At 37.6% G+C, this 20,353-nt stretch overlaps 1 protein-coding gene across 4 annotated transcripts in view; it reads right to left on the bottom strand.

Annotated features, from left to right (window-relative positions):
* ASPH (aspartate beta-hydroxylase) overlaps positions 1-20,353 on the bottom strand; it is a gene marked incomplete at both ends in the record, with an annotated part of 234,514 nt that overhangs the window by 144,943 nt on the left and 69,218 nt on the right. For 2 of the 4 annotated variants that reach the window (XM_080693660.1, XM_080693661.1), the window contains 2 exons: positions 12,679-12,753; positions 16,777-16,869. The exons of the other annotated variants lie outside the window; for them this stretch is intronic. In XM_080693660.1, the coding sequence (XP_080549786.1) occupies positions 12,679-12,753; positions 16,777-16,869 (168 nt within the window). The remainder of the gene's footprint in view (positions 1-12,678; positions 12,754-16,776; positions 16,870-20,353) is intronic. 4 annotated transcript variants of the gene reach the window in all.

The raw sequence follows: 20,353 nt of genomic DNA, 5'->3' as shown, positions 1-20,353 counted from the left end.
CATATTCAAGTCAATCATGATTTATTTCCTTATTCTTCTTGCTTTATAAGTAAAGTTATATTAAATTATTTCTCTCCACACAGTCATCTTTGAAAATATTGAAATAAAAAGAATATATCATTGCCTCTATTAGATTTTAGTCATATAGTCCTGAGGAAACTATTTACTTTCCCTAAACCTTACTTCTCTCATCTGGAAAGCAGGAGAAATACAATTAATTTCATGGAAGTTCAATAAAATAGTACTTGGAATGCTTGAGGCAAGAGCAGTTATAGTTGCTGAAATCTGAATTGGGTACTGCTCCCATCAAAGATTAACCAGAGCTGTGCTCTCAATGTCTCCACTGAGCCTGGAGTCTCTATAAATCTGACTAAAATAGCTGTTCATGCACATCTTAGTCAAAATAGGTTAACTATAAAGTAATAAGATCAGTTTTCTGAATGCTTTATAACTAACCCCCTCGTAAAAAGTTTAAAAAATTATTTAGGCCACAGCAGAAACATTGGAATCATTAAATAATCTCTCCAACAAAATTATTGAGCATAACTATTCATTTGGATGTCTTAAATTATGTTTATTAACATTAACCTCCATATTTTAGACACAAACTATTGAGTATATTTTAAATAAGTAGGTGGATTAAAGTTAAGATGCATTCCCAACCTTGTTCTTCATAGTCTTGGTAAGTTACATCATCTGCAAACAGAAGAATAAAAAAAAAAGTATTAAAAGAGCTAATAAAACTTCTTAGCTTAAAAATCTCCATTGATTTTAAATATAGATTTCCATTCCTTTAAACATTAATGTCTGTATAGTCAGTAATAAATCGCACTGCCCAAAAGCAACAACAAAAAAAGTACAGATAAATTATTTTCATAAAATCCTTCAGAACAAAATAGAAATTTACCATTAGGATTCAGTACCCTGTTTTGTTATGGATGCGTTTGCTGTTCATAGATGAGGTAAAAAGGGACTCTTGATATTCTTTTAAAAGACTAACTCTGTTATAAGAAAGTCTTATGAAAGTTATTTTTTTAATTCTTTGAAAGAAAAATCACCATGTGAACACAGTAATGCAACTAAAAATCATTACATAACATTTAAAATCTAATGAAAATGTTCATCTGATACCTGCTTCTTGGTGCAATCTTTCATCATCCACTATTGAGTCACTGGAATCTAAAAGAAATATATATATGATATCTTTGCTAAACATTAAAAACCCAACACTTAAATTACCAGGCACCATTTTAAAAGACTCACACTAATTCTAATCTGTACAACCTTGTAAGAACAATACTGTTATTACCATTTATATTTGAACTGTACAAAATTCCTTAATTTGTTAAGTTGAAAAGATGGCAAAAAACAGAACAAGGAGTTGCACATAGCCTGGCTCTACTACATCATACTCCATCTTCAATTTCCAGCATTTTACCTACAAAGCCCAAAATCCCGTTGGTGGTTTCAGATATACACCTTCTTTTGTCATCATTTCCCCATGTAATATTAAACTACATTCAGAAATTTCTATAAATATCTTGGAAACAATAAATGATTAAAAGTATTATGAAGCGATTTCTTGCTGAATCATAATTATTTACCCTGTGTTTAAAATGACCTTGGCTACTGCCTCAAATAGAATCAGTTAATTTTTATATCCACAAACCTGGATTTTCCTGGTTGTATATTATCTCTTTCACATCCTGATGATGATCCTGTGAAACTATGAAATTAGATAATAATTAGAAAACTAAATATATGTCTCAAGGATCTTACAGGATACTCAAAGTTGGAAAAGTACAACTCTTGCTAATGACAGAAATGCAAAATTAAATCACAATGATGATCAAACATATTCACTCATGGAACCCAACTATGCTTAGTGTCAAATACAAAGAGGAGTAGGACAGTTCCAATCATCCAAAGGTTTATAATCTAACTACAAAATAGTAGTTATATTCTTATAAATGATTAGCTGATACAGAGTCAACCACAGTCAGCAAATAAAAACACACAGGCAGAGAAAGAAGTGCGCTTATTCCTCCTGCCCAGACTAAAGCACCTGCCTGTGTGAGTGCACACTGCCAGCCCTCACTGGGACCAATGTCTGAACTGCATGACACTTTTCCCAGTTTACAGATCTGTAGTGTTAAAGCCATATAGGTCTTAAAGGCCAGCTAACAATACCACATGTCCACACTTAGAGTCATCTGTTTCATACTAAAAGGAAAACTAGCCAACGATTCTAGCTTACTGAAGCTTCTGGGTCATCTCCAGTGTGGCGTCCCTTCTGAGGGCATGCGACACGTTACAAAATACAATTTTGACCTCTTATTGACTTTAATTCAAGGCTGCAAAATATGCAATTATACTGATTCTTTTTACCTAGTATTCCTACTTCTAGGGATTTCTCCTCAGGAAACAAGACTTCAAAAAGAAACTGCACTCATAGATATATAGATATATACTACACACACACATATGTACATGTATATTAACATATTTATATATGTACATTATATATGTACATGCTTATATGTACATTATTAGCATTAACCATATCACATGTGATATATTAAATAATTTAATATTACTAATAAATAATATATATCATGATGCTCTGCTAAAGGAAGAGAGACTCTAATAAAAAAAATTAAAATCTCACCTGTGTCTTCCATATGGTAGCTATCCTCAGTTACTGAAAAGATAACATTAAGTTGATATTACGACCTTTAAAAAACTATGTATCTTCACTATATACATATATTCTGAATCTATGCTTATCATTGATGTTATATTAAAAGCAAGTAACTATTAAAACAGAGAAACATCAGTTAAGTGCCTGTTTAACACTTTATCACTAGAACTGCACTCAGAAATGACTCACTCATTCTCTCTCTTTTTTTTTTTTTTTTGGTGGTGGTACTGGGGTTCCTGGAAGCCTTTCTACCTCCAGGTTACACCCCCAGACCTGTTTTTATATTTTTATTTGGAAACAGGGTCTCTTAAGCCAGAATGGCTGGCTTCGAACCAGCACGATCCTCCTGTCTCCGCCTCCTAAGCGCAAGGATTACAAGCGTGCACCACCACGACTGGCTTCATTCTCTTATGTGAACCACTCAGCATCTTAAAAGGTTGATATACATCCTGATCTGAGCTTAAATGGAGGAGGATGTATACAGTGATGCGCTCATGAAGGCTGGGCGCAGGTTTCTAGTCCACTTCACAGTCCACTGTGGTGTTCCATTTCTAGGCGTGTCCTATTGTTTCTAAAGCAAAAGTACTTGTTCATAGAAGGGACTCAAACAAAAACCAGAGAAGATGTTAAAAGTCCAATGAACTTTTAACAGAAAGTATGTTAATCTGCCATCATCCTACCCTCACCCTGCTGGTCACCTGTGCTATTTACTCAACACATACACAAAGCCAAAGTATTTTTTCATTTCAGAAGACTCTCAACAAAGTTAAAACCTTAAAGTTCAAACTAAATCTATGTCTCAAAGATTAGGTCAGAAATATAAGGTTTCTTCAACTTAGAAACTTCTTAAAAAGTATTTATTCTTACCTCCTAATCTTAAAGATATAAAATTCCTGATTTCTGATTATTTGAGTATCTTAATTGAAATTTGTTGTATAAGGATCACCTAGATACAAAATTCTGAGCAACTGTCAATCTTGCTGAGTGTTGGCCCAATAAAGAATACTGACCCAGGAGTAGTCGTCGACCAGTAGAGATACTGACCCCGGAGCAGGGGTCGGCCAGTAGAGATAGTAGGCTGGCGGTCCCCCCACATTAGAATTAAAAATATATATATATTGGAATCAAATTCTTAAGAGTTTAATTCTTCATCCTCACACCTCTCTTAAGAACCCGTACTTTTGCCGGCTGGCTCTAGCAGGTGGTGGCCCGTACGTGGAAATTCTGAAACTGAGGATCCAGCGAAGGACACCACTGAAGAGTAAAGGAGCACGCTCAAAGATTTGTGGTGGCAGTGAAATGTGGGAATTGTAATATATAATGGGTCGTTAAAAAGAGATGCTTTGTGCTAGAGAAACTAAGACAGAAAATGAAGAGAGAAACTAAGATAGAACACAAAGGCGCCTAACATGTGAGTTGTAATATACAATGGGTCAGAAGATTAGTTTCTTTGTTTTTTGTATATATGTTAAAAGATATGCCTTGTGCTACAGAAACTAAGACAAAAAATGAAGGCGCTTTGCCTTCACTCTTGAATGTAGCATTTGCTGAATGAAGTGTTGAAAAACCCACATCTTTATCTTTAATATCACTGCTTCAAGTGGATATAAATTGGGCTGCAGAAAACGGAGAAGATACTACGGGATTCAGAGTTTTCCCAGATACTGAAAACCCTGATGGTTAAGGAAGTGTTATTAGATTTCTTAAATGCCGACAAAACTGGGTCAAGGAGGTGTTATTAATTTCTTGAATGCTGACAAAATGGTTGCACAGCAGCAGATAGATATTGGCATCCATCCTCCAAAAACAATTTTGCACTAGTAAAATGGAAAGATCCTTGCACAGGAATTTGGAAAGGTCCTGACCCCATACTTATATAGGGAAGAGGGCATGTTTGTGTTTTCAACAGGATGAAGATAACACACGGTGGATACCTGAGTGGCTGGTGTGACATATGGATCAAGCAAAAATAAAAGACTCTTGGATTAAAGCTGATGACTAAAAAATAGAAGACTCTTGGATTAATGCTGATGACTGAAACATGGGCTTACATTCCAGATCATCCCATACTTTATCCAGCTGTTTGAGAACAACGGGAGATCACTGTCTTCAGTAACAATTCACAATTGCTGGGACTTCTTGCTTTGAAATTTACACCCATTGCGGGAACTTTTGGTTATTCTAGACAAAGAACTGGTAACTGGAACACCCTTATATTTTTCTAAAAATGTCAAAAAGATAAGATGTCTGCAGCTGACGCCTGTGGTATTGTGGACAAGGACAAAGACTGATAATAACTGTGTTATTCAAAAAACGATGAGATGTCTACAGTTGATGCCCATGGTATTGCAGACAAGTACAAAGACTGATAGTAATTGTATTTTGGACAAAGAATTAGTACTTTTGGTTATTTTGGACAAAGAACTGGTACACTCTTATGTTTTTCTAGGGATGTCAAGAAGATGAGATGTCTGCAGTTGACACCCGTGGTATTACAGACAAGTAGTAACTGTGCTATTGAAGGTTTGGTCTTGTGAGGCCCTGGTTACACAGGGAAAGAAGATAAAAATGTTAGCCCAGTAATAACTTGTTTACTCTGTTAAACTGATTTAACATGTAAAAATCATAGTGTTAATTGGAGGAAATGTCTTATTAAAATGCCTATTTTACCTGATACTCCCAATACCTTGTTTATTGGAGACTCAGGATAAAGTGTGGTCTTGGACAAAGTGAGAACATTTTTTCACCAGAAGTGCACAATTTATGTTTGAAAAGTGCTCCCATTTAAGAGGCTGGTAGGCAATGACGGGTAAGATTTCCTTGGGACAAGGGAACCTAAATCAGGATATACAGCTTATCAAAAGATGGGTAATCCTTGATACCTGAAGGAAACAACCTAAGACAGTCACAGTCTTCTTTGAATATAATAAGAAAGGGGAAATTGTGGGAAGCCATTAAGGTTTTCCCCTAAAAGAATATTTATAACTCAGCTGACTGTCCTTCACTCAGAGTCAACAAGGTATGGGGTTATGGAAAGTTCAAAGTAAAAGGTCTGAGAGAAGATCAGGTGGTGATGGCACGAGGGTACTGATTAACCTACCTGTAATTATGTCCTTTGGATTGGTCTTTATTGTATTCTGGTGGTGATAGCATGAGGATATTGATTGACCTGTAATTGTATAAATACCTCTAGAAAAATAAACCCATTGTCGGCCAGTAGGTCAGCCCAAGAGAGATGATATTGACCCAGAAGTAGGCGTCAGCCAATAGGTCGGCCAGTAAGTCAACCAGTAGAGATATTGACCCAGGAGCAGGGGTCGGCCAGTAGAGATAGTAGGCTGGCGGTCCCCCACATTAGAATTAAAAAAATTCTTGGAATCAAATTCTTAAGAGTTTAATTCTTCATCCTCACGCCTCTCTTCAGAATCCGTACTTTTGCCGGCTGGCTCCAGCAGCTGAGTCAATTTGACCAAAGACAGGAAAGGGCGAGGGAGAGAGAAAGCGAGAGCGTGCAATACCAAGAACTGTGGAAATCATATCATCAGTATTCCTACTCAGAAATTTGCAACATTTTCCCTACAGAAAGCATGACATAAGTGATTACTTAAGGTTTGGGGCTCTAAAACTAATCTATAACTATTTTCAACGTATAATGCTGCTGAAAGCACATACATCTTTAAAAGCACTTTGTATTTGCATTTTTCACACAAATTTATGCATTATATATAATTCTATAGGTTGGTATGGAAATAAAATAATCACTTATAACATTACTTCCATGGTAAAAAACATTTTTTCCTCTAAACAAAAGTCATAGATATAAAATTTTGGAAATATATGCATCCATACAGTAGATGCATTTCAAAAAGATCTTGCTCTAGAGGGAAAGTATGAAAGACAAGGAGCCTCATGAAAATGAGGAGAGCCTAACAGAGCAGTGGAAAGGCATCATGGAGGGAGGAGGAGAGGGAACGGGGATGTCTGGGGAAAGAAACAGACCAAATGATATTGTGGGCATGTGTGAGTGAATGAATCACTATGAATTTCACTTTGATGTACAATTATAATGCACCAACAAGGCATTAATAAAAACAATAAAAATCCTTGCAACCACTTAAACCACTCACCAGCTCTACTTTTCATGACTTTGTAAATCAAGTCTTACAGAAACAGCCAAACTTAGCCATTTAGCTATAGTCAATGGCAATTTTGAGTGACAGCAGGGTTGAGTATTGCATCAGAGGCTAAAGCTTCCACAGAGTTGAAAATATTTACCATTGGACTGTGAAAATATTTACATCTGGGTGCATACAGGAAAAGCTCACTGATGTCTCATATGGAAGCTAAGGCCCATGTTCTACCCACTGTAGTTAAGAGTTCATGTTAGAACAAGAGCCAGTGATAAAGGATTAAGTCAAGAATGTTATCGTGTGTTTGGCTTTCATGTAACAAGTGATACCCTAGGCAGCAGAAAAGCCAAAGTTTCCTAAGGTGTTTCACTTCCTTTTATGAGAGATTTACATATTCTTAGTGTTCCTCAAAAGTGCTTTGAATCAAAACAAGGATGCCTATTTATTTTAGGAAAAATTTACTTTAATTCATTTTAATTTAACTTAATTCACTTTAAGCATTGAGTTAATAAATGTGTTTTACCTTCATGAAATGTCTCAGGTGCCAGAGTCTGGAATCTGTCATCTGCATCAGTTGCAGTGAGGAAGTCATCATCCTCTACATGAGGCTCTCCCTCGGGGGTGTCCTCTTCTAGTGGCTGATGTTCTCCTTTGACAAGGATAACGACACAGGATAGTCATGGGTATAAGTGGGCACACTGGCAGCACCAATTCAGATGCAGGAGCCCAATTAAGGGCCATCACATAACATCAGTAGGTCACTACACACACTCCCCTCTGAAGCTGTCACCTCACTCTGGCCAAACTCTAGTCTTCCTAAAGGGTGGGGGGAGCAGGTCTCCTTTCACTGGAACCTGAACTCACTGAGGACAGGCACCTCCTAAGTTCTGTTCACTATATTTGACCAGCAACTAGGGCCATGTCTAGCCATGGGAGGTGTTCACTAAATATTTGATGAACAAATAAACTCATAACTATTACTGTATGTGCCTCTTCAATTATCCTTGGGTCGGAGAACACACCAAGACCCTTTGCTAAGAAATAACACAAAACTCCATGTAACAACTTTAAATGGCTATCAAATGTTCTGATACAAAGAGTAAATAGCCACCAATATAAGCCAGATGCTAGGTCACAGCTGTATTATACTGTGCATCTAAATCATCTAAATATAGATGTTAGTTATGCAGAGTCCCATTTTCTCTTCTGCAATTAAATTGTATGATGTCCTGAGCAATTCTGTTTTTGTGTGGTTGCTGGACATGCTATGTTATTTTTTTTCTTTCTTTCTTTCTTTCTTTCTTTCTTTCTTTCTTTCTTTCTTTCTTTCTTTTCTTTCTTTCTTTCTTTTTCTTTTTTTGGTGGTACTGGGGTTCCTGGAAGCCTTTCTACCTCCAGGCTACACTCCCAGACCTATTTTATATTTTTTTATTTGGAAACAGGGTCTCTTAAGCCAGCGCTCTCGGCTGGCTCTGAAGCAGCGTGATCCTCCTGTCTCCGCCTCCCAAGGGCGGGGATTACAAGCGTGCGCCACCACGCCCAGCCATGCTACATTATTTTCCACTGCAATAAAGTTTAGGTTGTTATTGTGCCTAAAAGTTATCCCCATATTATCTTGGCATAGTATGCAGCAGCATACCTCCTACAGATATTACTCTGAAGAACCTGAGCTAACTGGGCTTAACTGTGCAGGGCATGAGGTCTGGAAATGCTGGTTCTGGATTTAAGTTCTTCCATAACAACTGCACAACTGTGGGCAAAATGATTACCTATTCTGTCTACCATTTAACTTTTATAAGATGGATATAAAAATTATTTATTCATAGCAGTATTTCGAGGATAAAAACACTTAAGAGCTGGGTGTGGTGGCCCATGCCTGTAATCTCAGTACATGGGAGGCTGAGACAGGCAGATCATAAATTCAAGGCCAACTTGAGCAACTTAGTGAGACTCTGCTTCAGAATAAAAAGAATTTTAAAAAGTAGGAGATATAGCTCAGTGGAAAAGTAGCACTAGGTTCAATCCCCAGTACCACACACACACACACACACACACACACACACACACACACACCCCAAACACTAAGAAAAATATCCTGCCAATGCCTGTAATCCCACTACTTAGGAGGCTGAAACAGGAGGATCCCAGGTTCCTGGCCAGCCTCATCAACTTATGGAGGACTTCCACAACTTAGTGAGGTCCCGCTTCAAAATAAAAAATAAAATTAACTGTAGCTCAGAGGTAGAATGTCTCTGGGTTCAATTTCCAGTAACACACACACACACACACACACACACACACACACACACACACACACACACACAAGCTTGGCCCAAGCTGGGCATGGTGGCGCACACTTGTAATCCCAGCATTTGGGAGGCTTGAGACAGGAGGTTCACAGTTCACAGATAACCTCAGCTACTTACTGAGGCCCTCTGCAACTCAGTGAGACCTTGTTTCAAAATAAGAAATAAAAAATAGGGGAGGGGTATAGCTCGGAGGTAGAATGCCCCTGGGTTCCATCCCCAGTACATCAAAACAAATAAACAAACAACCAAAAAAAACATGGCCCATAAGTATCTTACCATCATTACAGGAATAACAAAATTACCATTGTTACTGCTGCTGAATTTTCATGAACCTCACGGGAAGTCTCCTTAGTTATTCTGTCTTGAGTATGGCAGAGTAATGATCTCGGTACTACGGAATCACCTGAACCTATTTACAAAATGGTCTTGTTTTCTGTTTTCAGGTATTCACTGTCAACTGTAGGATATTAAGTGGAAAATCCTTTAACTAACTTGTAGGTTTGCAAGCCATTCCTCTACATTGCATGTGGAATGTGAATCGCCCCTCTGTCCAGCAAATCCACACTGCATATGCTACCAGCTCATGTGTCACTCGGAGGTCACCTTGGCTACAAGACCAACTGTGGTAGTATCAGTGTTGGTGTTCAGGTAACTCTCCTTGTACTTAATTATGGCTCCTATGTGCAAGAGTAAGAATGGGGGCAATTCAGAAATGCCAAAGAGAAGCTGCACATTCTTTCTTTAAATAATAGATTGAAAGTGCTTCAGTTACAACTCATAATCTGAGGTGGCTCAGATCTACATTAAGAATAAATCTTCATTAAACTGTTAAAAATGAAATATCACATCTCAAACTTAATGTTATAGCCATAGTGAGTGTTATAAGTATACATGTAAAAATATATATGTGATATATAATAATTATATGAAATGAGGAGAAAAAAGAGATCAATACTGCATACAGTTTTAGTTCCATAAAGTTCTTGGAATACATTCCCCATGTGTTTGTTTTATGTCTTTTGATCTTAGCCTATTACATTGTTTCTACTCATTCATGTTTTCTGCTACTCTGCAAATAAATCACCAAACCTAATTCCTGTTGGGAATTATACTACTCTTTCTCCTTTTTTTTCTAGCCAGGGAAATTTTATGATTTTTACAAAAGCAGGATTTTTGCCAGCCATTACCATTCCACTGATGTTTCCACTTTCTCTGCTGCTCAGCCACCAGCAGTCATGTGTGAAGGGAACATCCTGAAGGCTTACTAGATGCTAGACATTGCCAAGCCCTTGGCAGCTGTTACACCATCCCTCTGGGACAGGCACTACTGTCTCACATTGAAAGATGAAGAACTTGAGGACTTTGCTAAGGCCACACAGCTAGTGAATAGCAGGTGCTAGATGTGAATCCAGTAAAGAAAGACATGATGACAGGGGAGGGAGGCTGTGCTTGGTTTGCTGAAATGTGAAGATGGGTTGGGGATGGGAAACACATCTCAGCAGACAGATAAGTGCACACACACTCCTCCCTCTCCCCCACAGTAGGGACAATCTTGGCAACTAAGCAGGAAAAGAGAGAAGACCAATTAGGCTGGAGAAAAAGGACTAAAGAGGAAAAAGAGACAACGACCAGAAAAGGCACAATAGGTGGGCCACATTAAACAGGGATTACAGAGGCGCAAGAATGGAAATCAAAGCCCCCACTGCACAGCAGTGCAGGTGCCATGGCACAGGCATGGGGCACTGCCGAGGCGCTGGAGACGCAGAATGAGTGCTGAAGCAACGCGGACAGGACTTCTGGAAGATTAGGTGAGGGGAAGAGAGGGATGGAAGAAAACTCCTGGGTTCTCAGCTGAAGCAGCTACCTGTGCACCTTTTGGGTGTGGTGGGGAGGAGCTGTGAGACCTGTGAGATGGGAGGAGGTAGAGCTTCAGTCTGAGACACCACAGCACACAGGACATTCTGGATGTAGCTGGGTAAGAGAGGTGCAAGCAAGTCCAGCGTGCCACAGCTATGCAGTCAGGAGCCAGCAACATATAAATGATATTTAAGTCATGGACCATCTCTGTGACGGGCTAAGGATTAAATCTCTCTGAAGAAAGGCAGGTCCAAGAGGAAAGCTGTAGCAGAGAACATGGTGCTAGATTCTTTCCTCTTCTGGTCAGGTTAGCTGCGCACTGCCACCCCCTACCCCTGATACCTGTTGTTCTTCTGCTTCTCTTCATCTCCACCTTGGCTTAATCCAGTTTGATGAATCACCTGGATGCACAAGGTTAGAGCATGGCCTCCTCCATCTGGTCTCCCGGCTTTACCCCCACACCCATCTCTCAGGATACAGGCAGAATGCATGGCCCTCCTAAACAGCATCCAATGGCCCCCAGGTATTCTAGAAGTGTGTGTGTGTGTGTGTGTGTGTGTGTGTGTGTGGTCACCCTCCACCTAGGCATCCCATGTGCTGGCCATTCTGAACTACTTTCAGACTCTTGCCCCTGGGCATTCACTCATGCTATCTCTCAGCTACCCACACAGGCCAGGAGGAATTCTATATAGAGCCTCTGCTCCTCCAGGAAGCCTCTTCTGCCCTGGGCCTGGATATGCCCCGCACAGTATGTCCTGCAGAGTCCTGATTTCATATTAAAATTGTATATTTCTTTAGACCACACCTTTATTATATTAGGTTTAAGAATGCTTTAAGGAGCTGTACAGAGGGGAAGCCTGCACCTGCACAAGTCCTTTCTAGACACAAAGAAACTGGTTATAAAAGGCAACAAGCTGCTCTACGCCCAGCAGCCACAAGCAAAATGAGCTCAAAACTAGGGAATTGTTTGCATGTCTCTATGATACACAATTGTCCCTCTTTGGGGCCATACCTGCATCATAGGGCAGCACCAAATCATCACAGTGCTACCACAGTGTTCTGCTCCTGGGCAATTCCTGTCTGAGTTTCCTTTGGGGATCATGCTGTTTATTTTACCAAAGAATGGATGCTTTAAGAAATAGCCTTATAAAATCTTAAAACACTAATTTTGAGACTATCATTTAATATTCTCTATTCACGATAAATATTTTAGATTTAAGTACTGGGAGAACATTATTTTAGATTTAAGTACTAGGAGAACATTTTATATTCGTTAAGTAGATAGCATGTTTTTATCTTATCTGGTAATATGACCTACATAATTACAAGTTTCTCCTGTTTTGCTCTGGCCATCAGGGTTGATAGTAGCTCATGGGTATCCTTACAACTTGCTTTGTTCTCTTTCCCTCCACTCGGCTCTTCCTGTCTATTCTTGATGGATCATTGGTCTTCATTTACTTATCCTCACTACTCTTTTTTTATAAGACATCTGCAGTACATCCTTCACAAATAAGTGTGGCAAATATGTTTAGTGTTATTTCAAAATAATATTATTTTTAATAACTTGGGATAAAAAATTTTAAAACCCAGACATAAAGTTAACATTCAAATCTTAATGTGCAAGTAATTTTATAAAAACATTAGTTTTGTAACTCACGACAAAACAGATTTTAATTCATACCATGTTCTGTGTGTACTGTTTCATGGAGAAGAGACTGAATTTGTTCCTTTACTTCATCTTTGATATTCTGGTATTCTAAAATAATTACAAAACATCACTAAGTAGAAAATATTTAAGCATTAATGAGAAAAAGTAATATTCAAATATGCTATCTGTGCAGTCTGTATTAAAAAGAAAATATTTGGCTAAGCAAATATGCAAAGCTTTCTTATCAGCTTACCACTTTTCTTCCTATGTTGGCAAACATGGTTTTATTTTGTCAATAGATATAAATGTTAAAAAGCTTTCAAAAGGATCTTTAAAAAAAAATTCAAGCATAGATATTTTTTCTCTTTAAAAAGCTGCACAAAGCAAAAGGACTTTGGTATCTAATTAACAAAATCCGTATTAATGACAGAATAAAGTAAAGTAAGTCAAGGTTTTCGTAAAGGAAAATATGGGAAATAAGGATAAAATGTGGGAGATACAAATCAACATAGATTAAAGAATATGGTCAACCACTGCTTTCTCAGACAGTTGAGGGAAGGACACCCTGTAGTGAAGGTCCAAGAGACCATGGTTGGCCAACCACCTCCAGATATCCATAAGTCTCTACCTCTAAGATATATCCCTAACCCCATTTATTTTATTTTATTTTTTTTTTTTTGAAGTAGGGCCTAAGTTGCTGAGAACCTAAGTTGCTAAGGCTGGCCTTGAACCTGTGATCCTCCTGTCACAAGTCTTCCAAGTACTGGGATTATAGGCATGTGCCACCATGCCCGACACAAAAGTGAACATTATTAATGACATTCTGACAACCCTGTGGTACTTACTGGATTATCAGTTACTGAACATCACATAAAAAAAAAACACAATAAACTCACCACATGGGCATTGTTATTAATTTTCAGTCTAACAAAGATCTTTTATGTTCAGTTAATAAAAGTAGCATTAGACTTGATCTTGGTATCATAAATGCTGTCATGTGAAATAATGGCAGTCAGTGACAAAGATGTGGGGAAGTAGGGACTCTTAGACACTGTTGGTAAATTAGTACAACCACTTGGGAGATCCATATGGAAGTTCCTCGGAAGACTAGGAATAGAACCACCATATAATGCAGACAAACTACTCAGTACCTTTTCAAAGGAACTGACATTAGAACACTATGGTAATGCATACATACCCATGTTTAATTAGCAAAATGCACAATAGCCAAATTATGAAACAAACTGTGGTGTTCATCAACAGAATGAGTGAATAATGAAATTGTAGACAATAAATACACACAATGGAATTTACTCAGCCATTATGTTTAGAATAAAATTATATGATTTTTTAAAAAATGAATGGCTCTAGAGAATATTATATTAAGCAAGGTCAGCCAATCTCAGAAAGCCAAGGGTCATATACTTCTCTAATATGTGAAAGCTGTAACATAAAAGGAAGTAAAAGACACTAGTCAAATGAGGAGAGAAAACAGTAAAATAGTGGAAGGGGATTGGGTGAAGGAGAAGAGGAGGGAAAAATAAATGCTGAGAAAAGGAACAATTCAAGTAAGGTTCTATCCATACAAGATTTCACTACCAATCTCACATATATGAGGAGGGAGGGAAGGAAAGGGACCGGTATACAGAGGGAAATACACCAAGCAATATGTGCATATGTATCACTTTAAATCTCATTCTGATGTTTGATTACATTATACTAATAAAAGTATAAAAAAGGAATAATGCCAATTTCATTAGTTATGGCAAGAGGTAATCTTTAATGACAAAAATAGAGTAAGTTAATTTGAACTTTAGGCAGAGAAAAAGTCTAAAAATAACATCTACTATGCTAATCACTTAACAAAAGCATATCTAAAGCATTTATATTAAATGTCTTGCATTTTTATAGATGTTTATATTTCAAAGGCCATATATATATACATACACACATACATACACACATATTTGTGTGTGTGTGTGTGTGTTCTGGTGTAAACAGAAGAGTCTCTAATCTCCCTTCTCCCCTCATCCTCTCTCTTCTTGCTGACAGCTGCCTATCTAGATTCCCAGTCTCACAGCTGTTGAGAGCACCAGTCAAAGCTAACACACTATGAACTGTTGGAAGTGCGGCTGATGCACTCTGCGGGTTCACAACACCCTATAATGTCATCCTTGGCCCTAATCAGTGAAAATATGAGCTAGAAAACAGAATGCAAGAGCTGCATGACTGGGTCCTCACACAGGATTCCCCACTACCAGCAGGAGCACTGAACTTTGACTGTACTATGCCATTTCAGTTTTTCATGGTTTTATAAATGTTTTTGCTCTCTTTTTGAGAGAGTTAGTAGAGGCAAAAGCTAAACTGTACTAGATCAAAGAAAAAAATAAAAAAAAACAGTTATAAACTGTTCTTTCAAAGCCATTATAGTAAAATGAGAATTAGATGGCAGAGAAGGTCAAGAGAGCTTTAGGGGCTTTTATTGTACTTTATGGGAGTTATGAAAATTTATCTATAGAAGAGGAGGATGGAGTCAGAGAAGAAAAACAAATTAAGGACTGAGCAGAAGAAAGGTTGAGAAGGTAACATTTAAAACAAACCAAATACTGCCAAGAACTTGAGATGGATATGGTGCAATAAATAATCAATGAATGACAGAAATCAGTTATATATAATTTGTAAATAGTGATATTAACAGAAAATAAAGTGGAAAGAAAATGCCACAACACTTTAGGATAGGTACTACTTTTATAAAAAATGATTTATCAGGCATGGTGATGTACACTTGTATTTCTAGTACCTGATAATCAGAGACAGGAGAACTGGAGGTTTGAGGCCACCTCTGACAACTTAGGGATGGCCTATTACAAAATAAAAATAAAATGTGGCTAGGGTATAGTTCAGAGATATAATGCCCAAGCTTAATCTCCTATACTACTAAAAAAAAAAAAATTATAAGATACCTCAATTTTTAAGTTCATTTAGTACCAAGCAAACTTGAACTATTAAGTCCAAATAATTTAAATTCTAAAATTTAACAGGACGAAGAGAGTAAATTCTCCTGGGATTGGGAATTAAATAAAAAATAAAGTTTATAAAAACATTAAAAGGGAAAGAAAATAAAATATTATTCAGTACTCTGAATCCAGTACTTAAGTTGCCAGTAAATAAATGGTGTCATACCTAATACTTTCAATAGGTGGCAGAATAAAACCAAATTTCTTAAAGCTAAATAGTATGTTATAATAAATATATAAGTAGAAAATGATAGTAATAGATTAAAATTGCATTACCTAATTTATTGAAATATTTCAAGATTTCCAAACTTATGGATCATACAGATGCTTTTTGATGACTATATAAATTTAATCTGACTTGATCTATGAATCCACGTAGATAGAAAACAGTTTCCACAGAAGATCATAAGGGTGTCTGGAAAGTCTGTGTGTGTGTGTGTGTGTGTGTGTGTGTGTGTGTGTGTTACTGGGGATTGAACCCAAGGACATTCTACCTAAATACATTAGTCGTGCTTTGCTTAATCCTGTGGCAAATAATGATGACCCTGGTGTATAGTAAGTGTATGCTTTTACTTTCAGTGGAAGATGGTACAGTAGTACTGGAATTGGAATCACACAACATTCGGTTCCTCTTGTTCCTAATTGTGTGACCCCAGGCAGTCAACAACTGTCTGCCTTAGATTCTTGGTATAAAAAATTAAAACTATCACTGGGTATGGTGGTGCATGCTTGTAATCCCCACGCTTGGGAGGCTGAGACAGGAGGATCACACAGGTTCGAAGCCAGCCTCAGCTACTTAGTGAGGCTCTCAGCAACTTAGTGAGACCCTGTTTCCAAATAGTCTGGAGGTTGAAAGCCTCTGGGGTCCACCCCTCCGTACCACCAAAAATAAATAAATGAATAAATAAATAAATAAATAAACAAATAAACTATCTTGTGTAAAACTTCACTAGAAAATATAAGGTTATTATAAAGTTTCAGAAAAAATTTCAGGAAAGTTCATTATTTTATGAACAATGAAAAACAAATTATGGGTAAGAAAAGATTCTACAAACTGCAAAAACAGATGTCTGTCAGGGTAGGTGTACCCTGCTGAGACCTAGAGACAACTTACCTGCCCCTAGGGGAGCCTGTTCCTCCAGCTCAGCCTGTGGCTCAGTCTCCTCTGCTGGGAAAGTTGGCTCTGAGGCAGATCTGTCTTTAAGTCCTGCATTTTTTATTCACAAAGTTAACTTAGGCTTTTAAAAATTTTTTTGACATAGTAAATTGGGAAAATAATACTCTCAAAACATTTAATCAGTACTTCAAGTAATTCAGTTTCCAATATTACATGCCTAAAAAGTGAATACATGGTTTGTCTTTTACATTCATATAGCCCTTTACTACCTCTGTCTCTAAGCCTTTCATTTAAAATATGATAAAACAAAAAAATTGTTCAATCTAATCCTTCAAACATAAATTCATGTCTAAACCTGCCAAAAGAAGTATATGAGTCCAAGACCATCGGTGACCATTACTTCGTAGGTCCTGAGCTCCGAACTGAGCACAGGGACAACTAAGATGTACTTGACTTTCCCCTTTCTCATGTGATGTCAAATGTTGACTTATGCAATTATTTATTCTTTTAACAACTACAAATAGTTAAAAGGAAAATTATGCATAACCCACTATTTACGGTTTTCTCAAGCTTACATCTACAAGTAATTATACTATTTTTAAATACAAGTACAAGTAATTATACTATTTTTAAAGCTAAAGGATAGAGAAAAACATTTCTTTTTTAGAAATCCTAAAGAAAATAAGGCATGAGAACATTTAAACTGACATTAAAGGCAATGCCAGTCAAAAAATCTAATTATTAGGTTATTTGATATTTTACATGTGGAACATTAAAACATACCCTCAACTAAAATGACTATTTAGAAAAACTAAACTGGGTCCAAGAGCCTGATTTTGTTTCCTGAGTCCTGGGCTCTCACATCAAATGCTGTCCCCAGGAAGCTCAATGTGCAGGCTGCTCTCTGCAGTGAAAGGGTAGGGGCAGTGTTAGCAAGTGGCTTTCTAATCTTAAGCACCTTTGTACAGCTCTTAATGTGCACTTATTATTAGAGTCTGGAAAAATCCTCATTTCACTGTCTTGTACTCGTTTATTATCTCTTTTCTATCTTTTCACTTTTTTTCTCACTGACAAAAACACGCTGCCAGCTTCCTTTCACATCTTACAGAGACACTGACTGAAGTAGAAATAGTCAAACTCACTCATCACTCAAATTGCCGCTACCTGCTTATTTCCAACATCATGTCCACACAAAACCAAATGCCCGTAACACAAACACCAACACATTTAGTTGTCTTCTGTGAATACACATAAACACCCACAAGTCATAATTATACTTCAACTTCTATAAGTAGGAACTAGGGACAAAGGCCTCTGGAAACACATCACATTTCAAATCTAAAAACAGAGCTGAAACCTGTTCTGCTCCTTCACATTTAAATAATCCAGTCTTAAAACTCTAAACGGTGAATGGGACTATTCATTGCCAAGTTCTGCCGAATGAATGGGAAAAACTTAAGAACCTTTAGAATTGTGTAACTGATCTCTGCAATCTCAGCACCTCAGCCAAGACCTGACAGTGAGCAACTGCTCCAGACAACTTGCTAGAGAACCGGACACACCTAGTTTAAATGGCTAGAGACTCTGGGCAGGGCCATGGCTCCTTCACCACACTGCAGTGGCTGAGGGCTAGAGAGCTAGGATCGTGTTCACATCCATCTTCCTACCATGCGTTCTCCAGAGATTCCTATCTCTGCTCCTATCTACATTTCTGCACCATAGGTCTCATGCTCTTTAGATGGCCTCAGTTCTTATCTGTCATGCTGGAATAATTACTTCAAAGTACTCAATCTGGATAAAAAAGTCAGTGTCATCCTTCATTAACCACACATGCAGTAGGTTTCAGACTGCAATCCATGGTGCAATAAATAACAAAATATTCCTCATCAAAAGATGAAGATTGTCAGGCATGGTGGCACACGGTTGTAATCCCAGCATTTGGGAGGCTGAGACCAGAGGATCGTGGTTCACAGACAGCCTCAGCTACTTAGTGAGGCCCTCTGCAACTTAGTGAAACTTGTTTCAAATTAAAGAATAAAAAAAAACAGGGCTGGGGATATAGCTCGGAGGTCCAATGCACTTGGGTTCCAACCCCAGCCCCCCCCCCCCAAAAAAAGATAAAAGATTAGCCTCTGGCACAGGCTTGTCATCCCAGCATTTGGCAGGCTGAGACAGGAGGATCAAAGGTTTATGGTGAGCCTCAGATACTTACTGAGATCCTGTTTAAAAATAAAGAATGAAAAGAGGGTTGGGGGTATAGCTCGGAGGTAGAGTATCCCTGGGTTCCACTCCAGTACCAGAAAAAAATATTTAAACTGCTGGAAAAACCACATTCTCATTGAATTTGAAAAATTGGAATATTAAGTGTCCAAAAGCACTAGAATATTCTTTATTCAATATTCAGACATACAATGTCTCTAAGAGTCAGCATTCTTTAAAAACTCAGTTCAGAGGTTTTTGTCTTAAAATGGAAATGGTGACACATGGAAGAACATAACAAGAGAAAACAAAAGTAGATTAACAGAAGAAAATACTATGATATGAAGTATTTTTATATACTAATCCAAAGAGATAGCTGAATTATAAACTTACTAATATCTGGTCAGTTTCCTCTAGAGCATTTTGAAATCAGCACAAAAATAAAAACTATTGGAAAAGTCAAAGAGGCTAAAGATAATTGCAATACATCTCCTTTTTAGACAACTACAAACTTCAAAAATGGATAAAAATACATTTTACTTTTAAGTTCTAGACTGATATTATTATGACAACCCACAGGGAAGAATTAGCCCTACAAGCTTTTTAAACTGTCCCCCTCACCAATTTTGCCACATAAATTCTTTTTGGCTTGTAAAGACTTGAGAAAAGTTAATAAAACAAAAACCATAAGTAAGATATAAGATCAACTCAGAGTCAAAGGAAAGGTTTTCAAAATATATTTATTAGGAAGTACAAATGGCCAGGTGCACTGTAATAAATATTCAAGTTACATTTTGTATCAATTTTCATATTCCTGGGTGCACATATAAAACACCAACTCACAACAGCTTGAGCAAGGAGATTTACCATCTCACTTAATAAGAACACAGCAGGCTGGCTGCCCTGTGAATGGGCTCCATCCTCAGGCCAGCAATGAGTGCTCCCCAGCTGCAAGCTTCCTTCAGATAAGATGACATCCAGGAGCAAAAGGACCACTTCTCCCTCTGCTTCTTTCTTAGGCTTGAGGAATCCTTAGAAGTCCCCAGCATTCCACCTTTTCAGACTTCATAGTCAAATCAGGACCCACTTCTATTCCTAAGCTGGCAAGAGGAACAGGATGACCATGACTACTTTATGGTCCTTATCTAAGTTTCAATGTGTAAGACCACCATGGTAGCTATAATATGATTTGGAGAATCAATCAATTCCCTTAAAACATACCTTGTTTTTAGTTTTGTAGGTTCATCAAGTTGTTAATGATCTGCATTTAATAACAATATAATTGTCTCTCCAATTTTAATTAAAAATGGAAGAAGCTATAAAAATAAATGAAGTCACTGCTTTAACCATTCAACAAAGCAATCTTGGTCATCCA

Source organism: Muscardinus avellanarius, assembly GCF_963383645.1.
Source record: "Muscardinus avellanarius genome assembly, chromosome: 4".
NCBI lineage: Eukaryota > Metazoa > Chordata > Mammalia > Rodentia > Gliridae > Muscardinus > Muscardinus avellanarius.
This window is presented reverse-complemented; position numbering and strand designations above follow the sequence as displayed.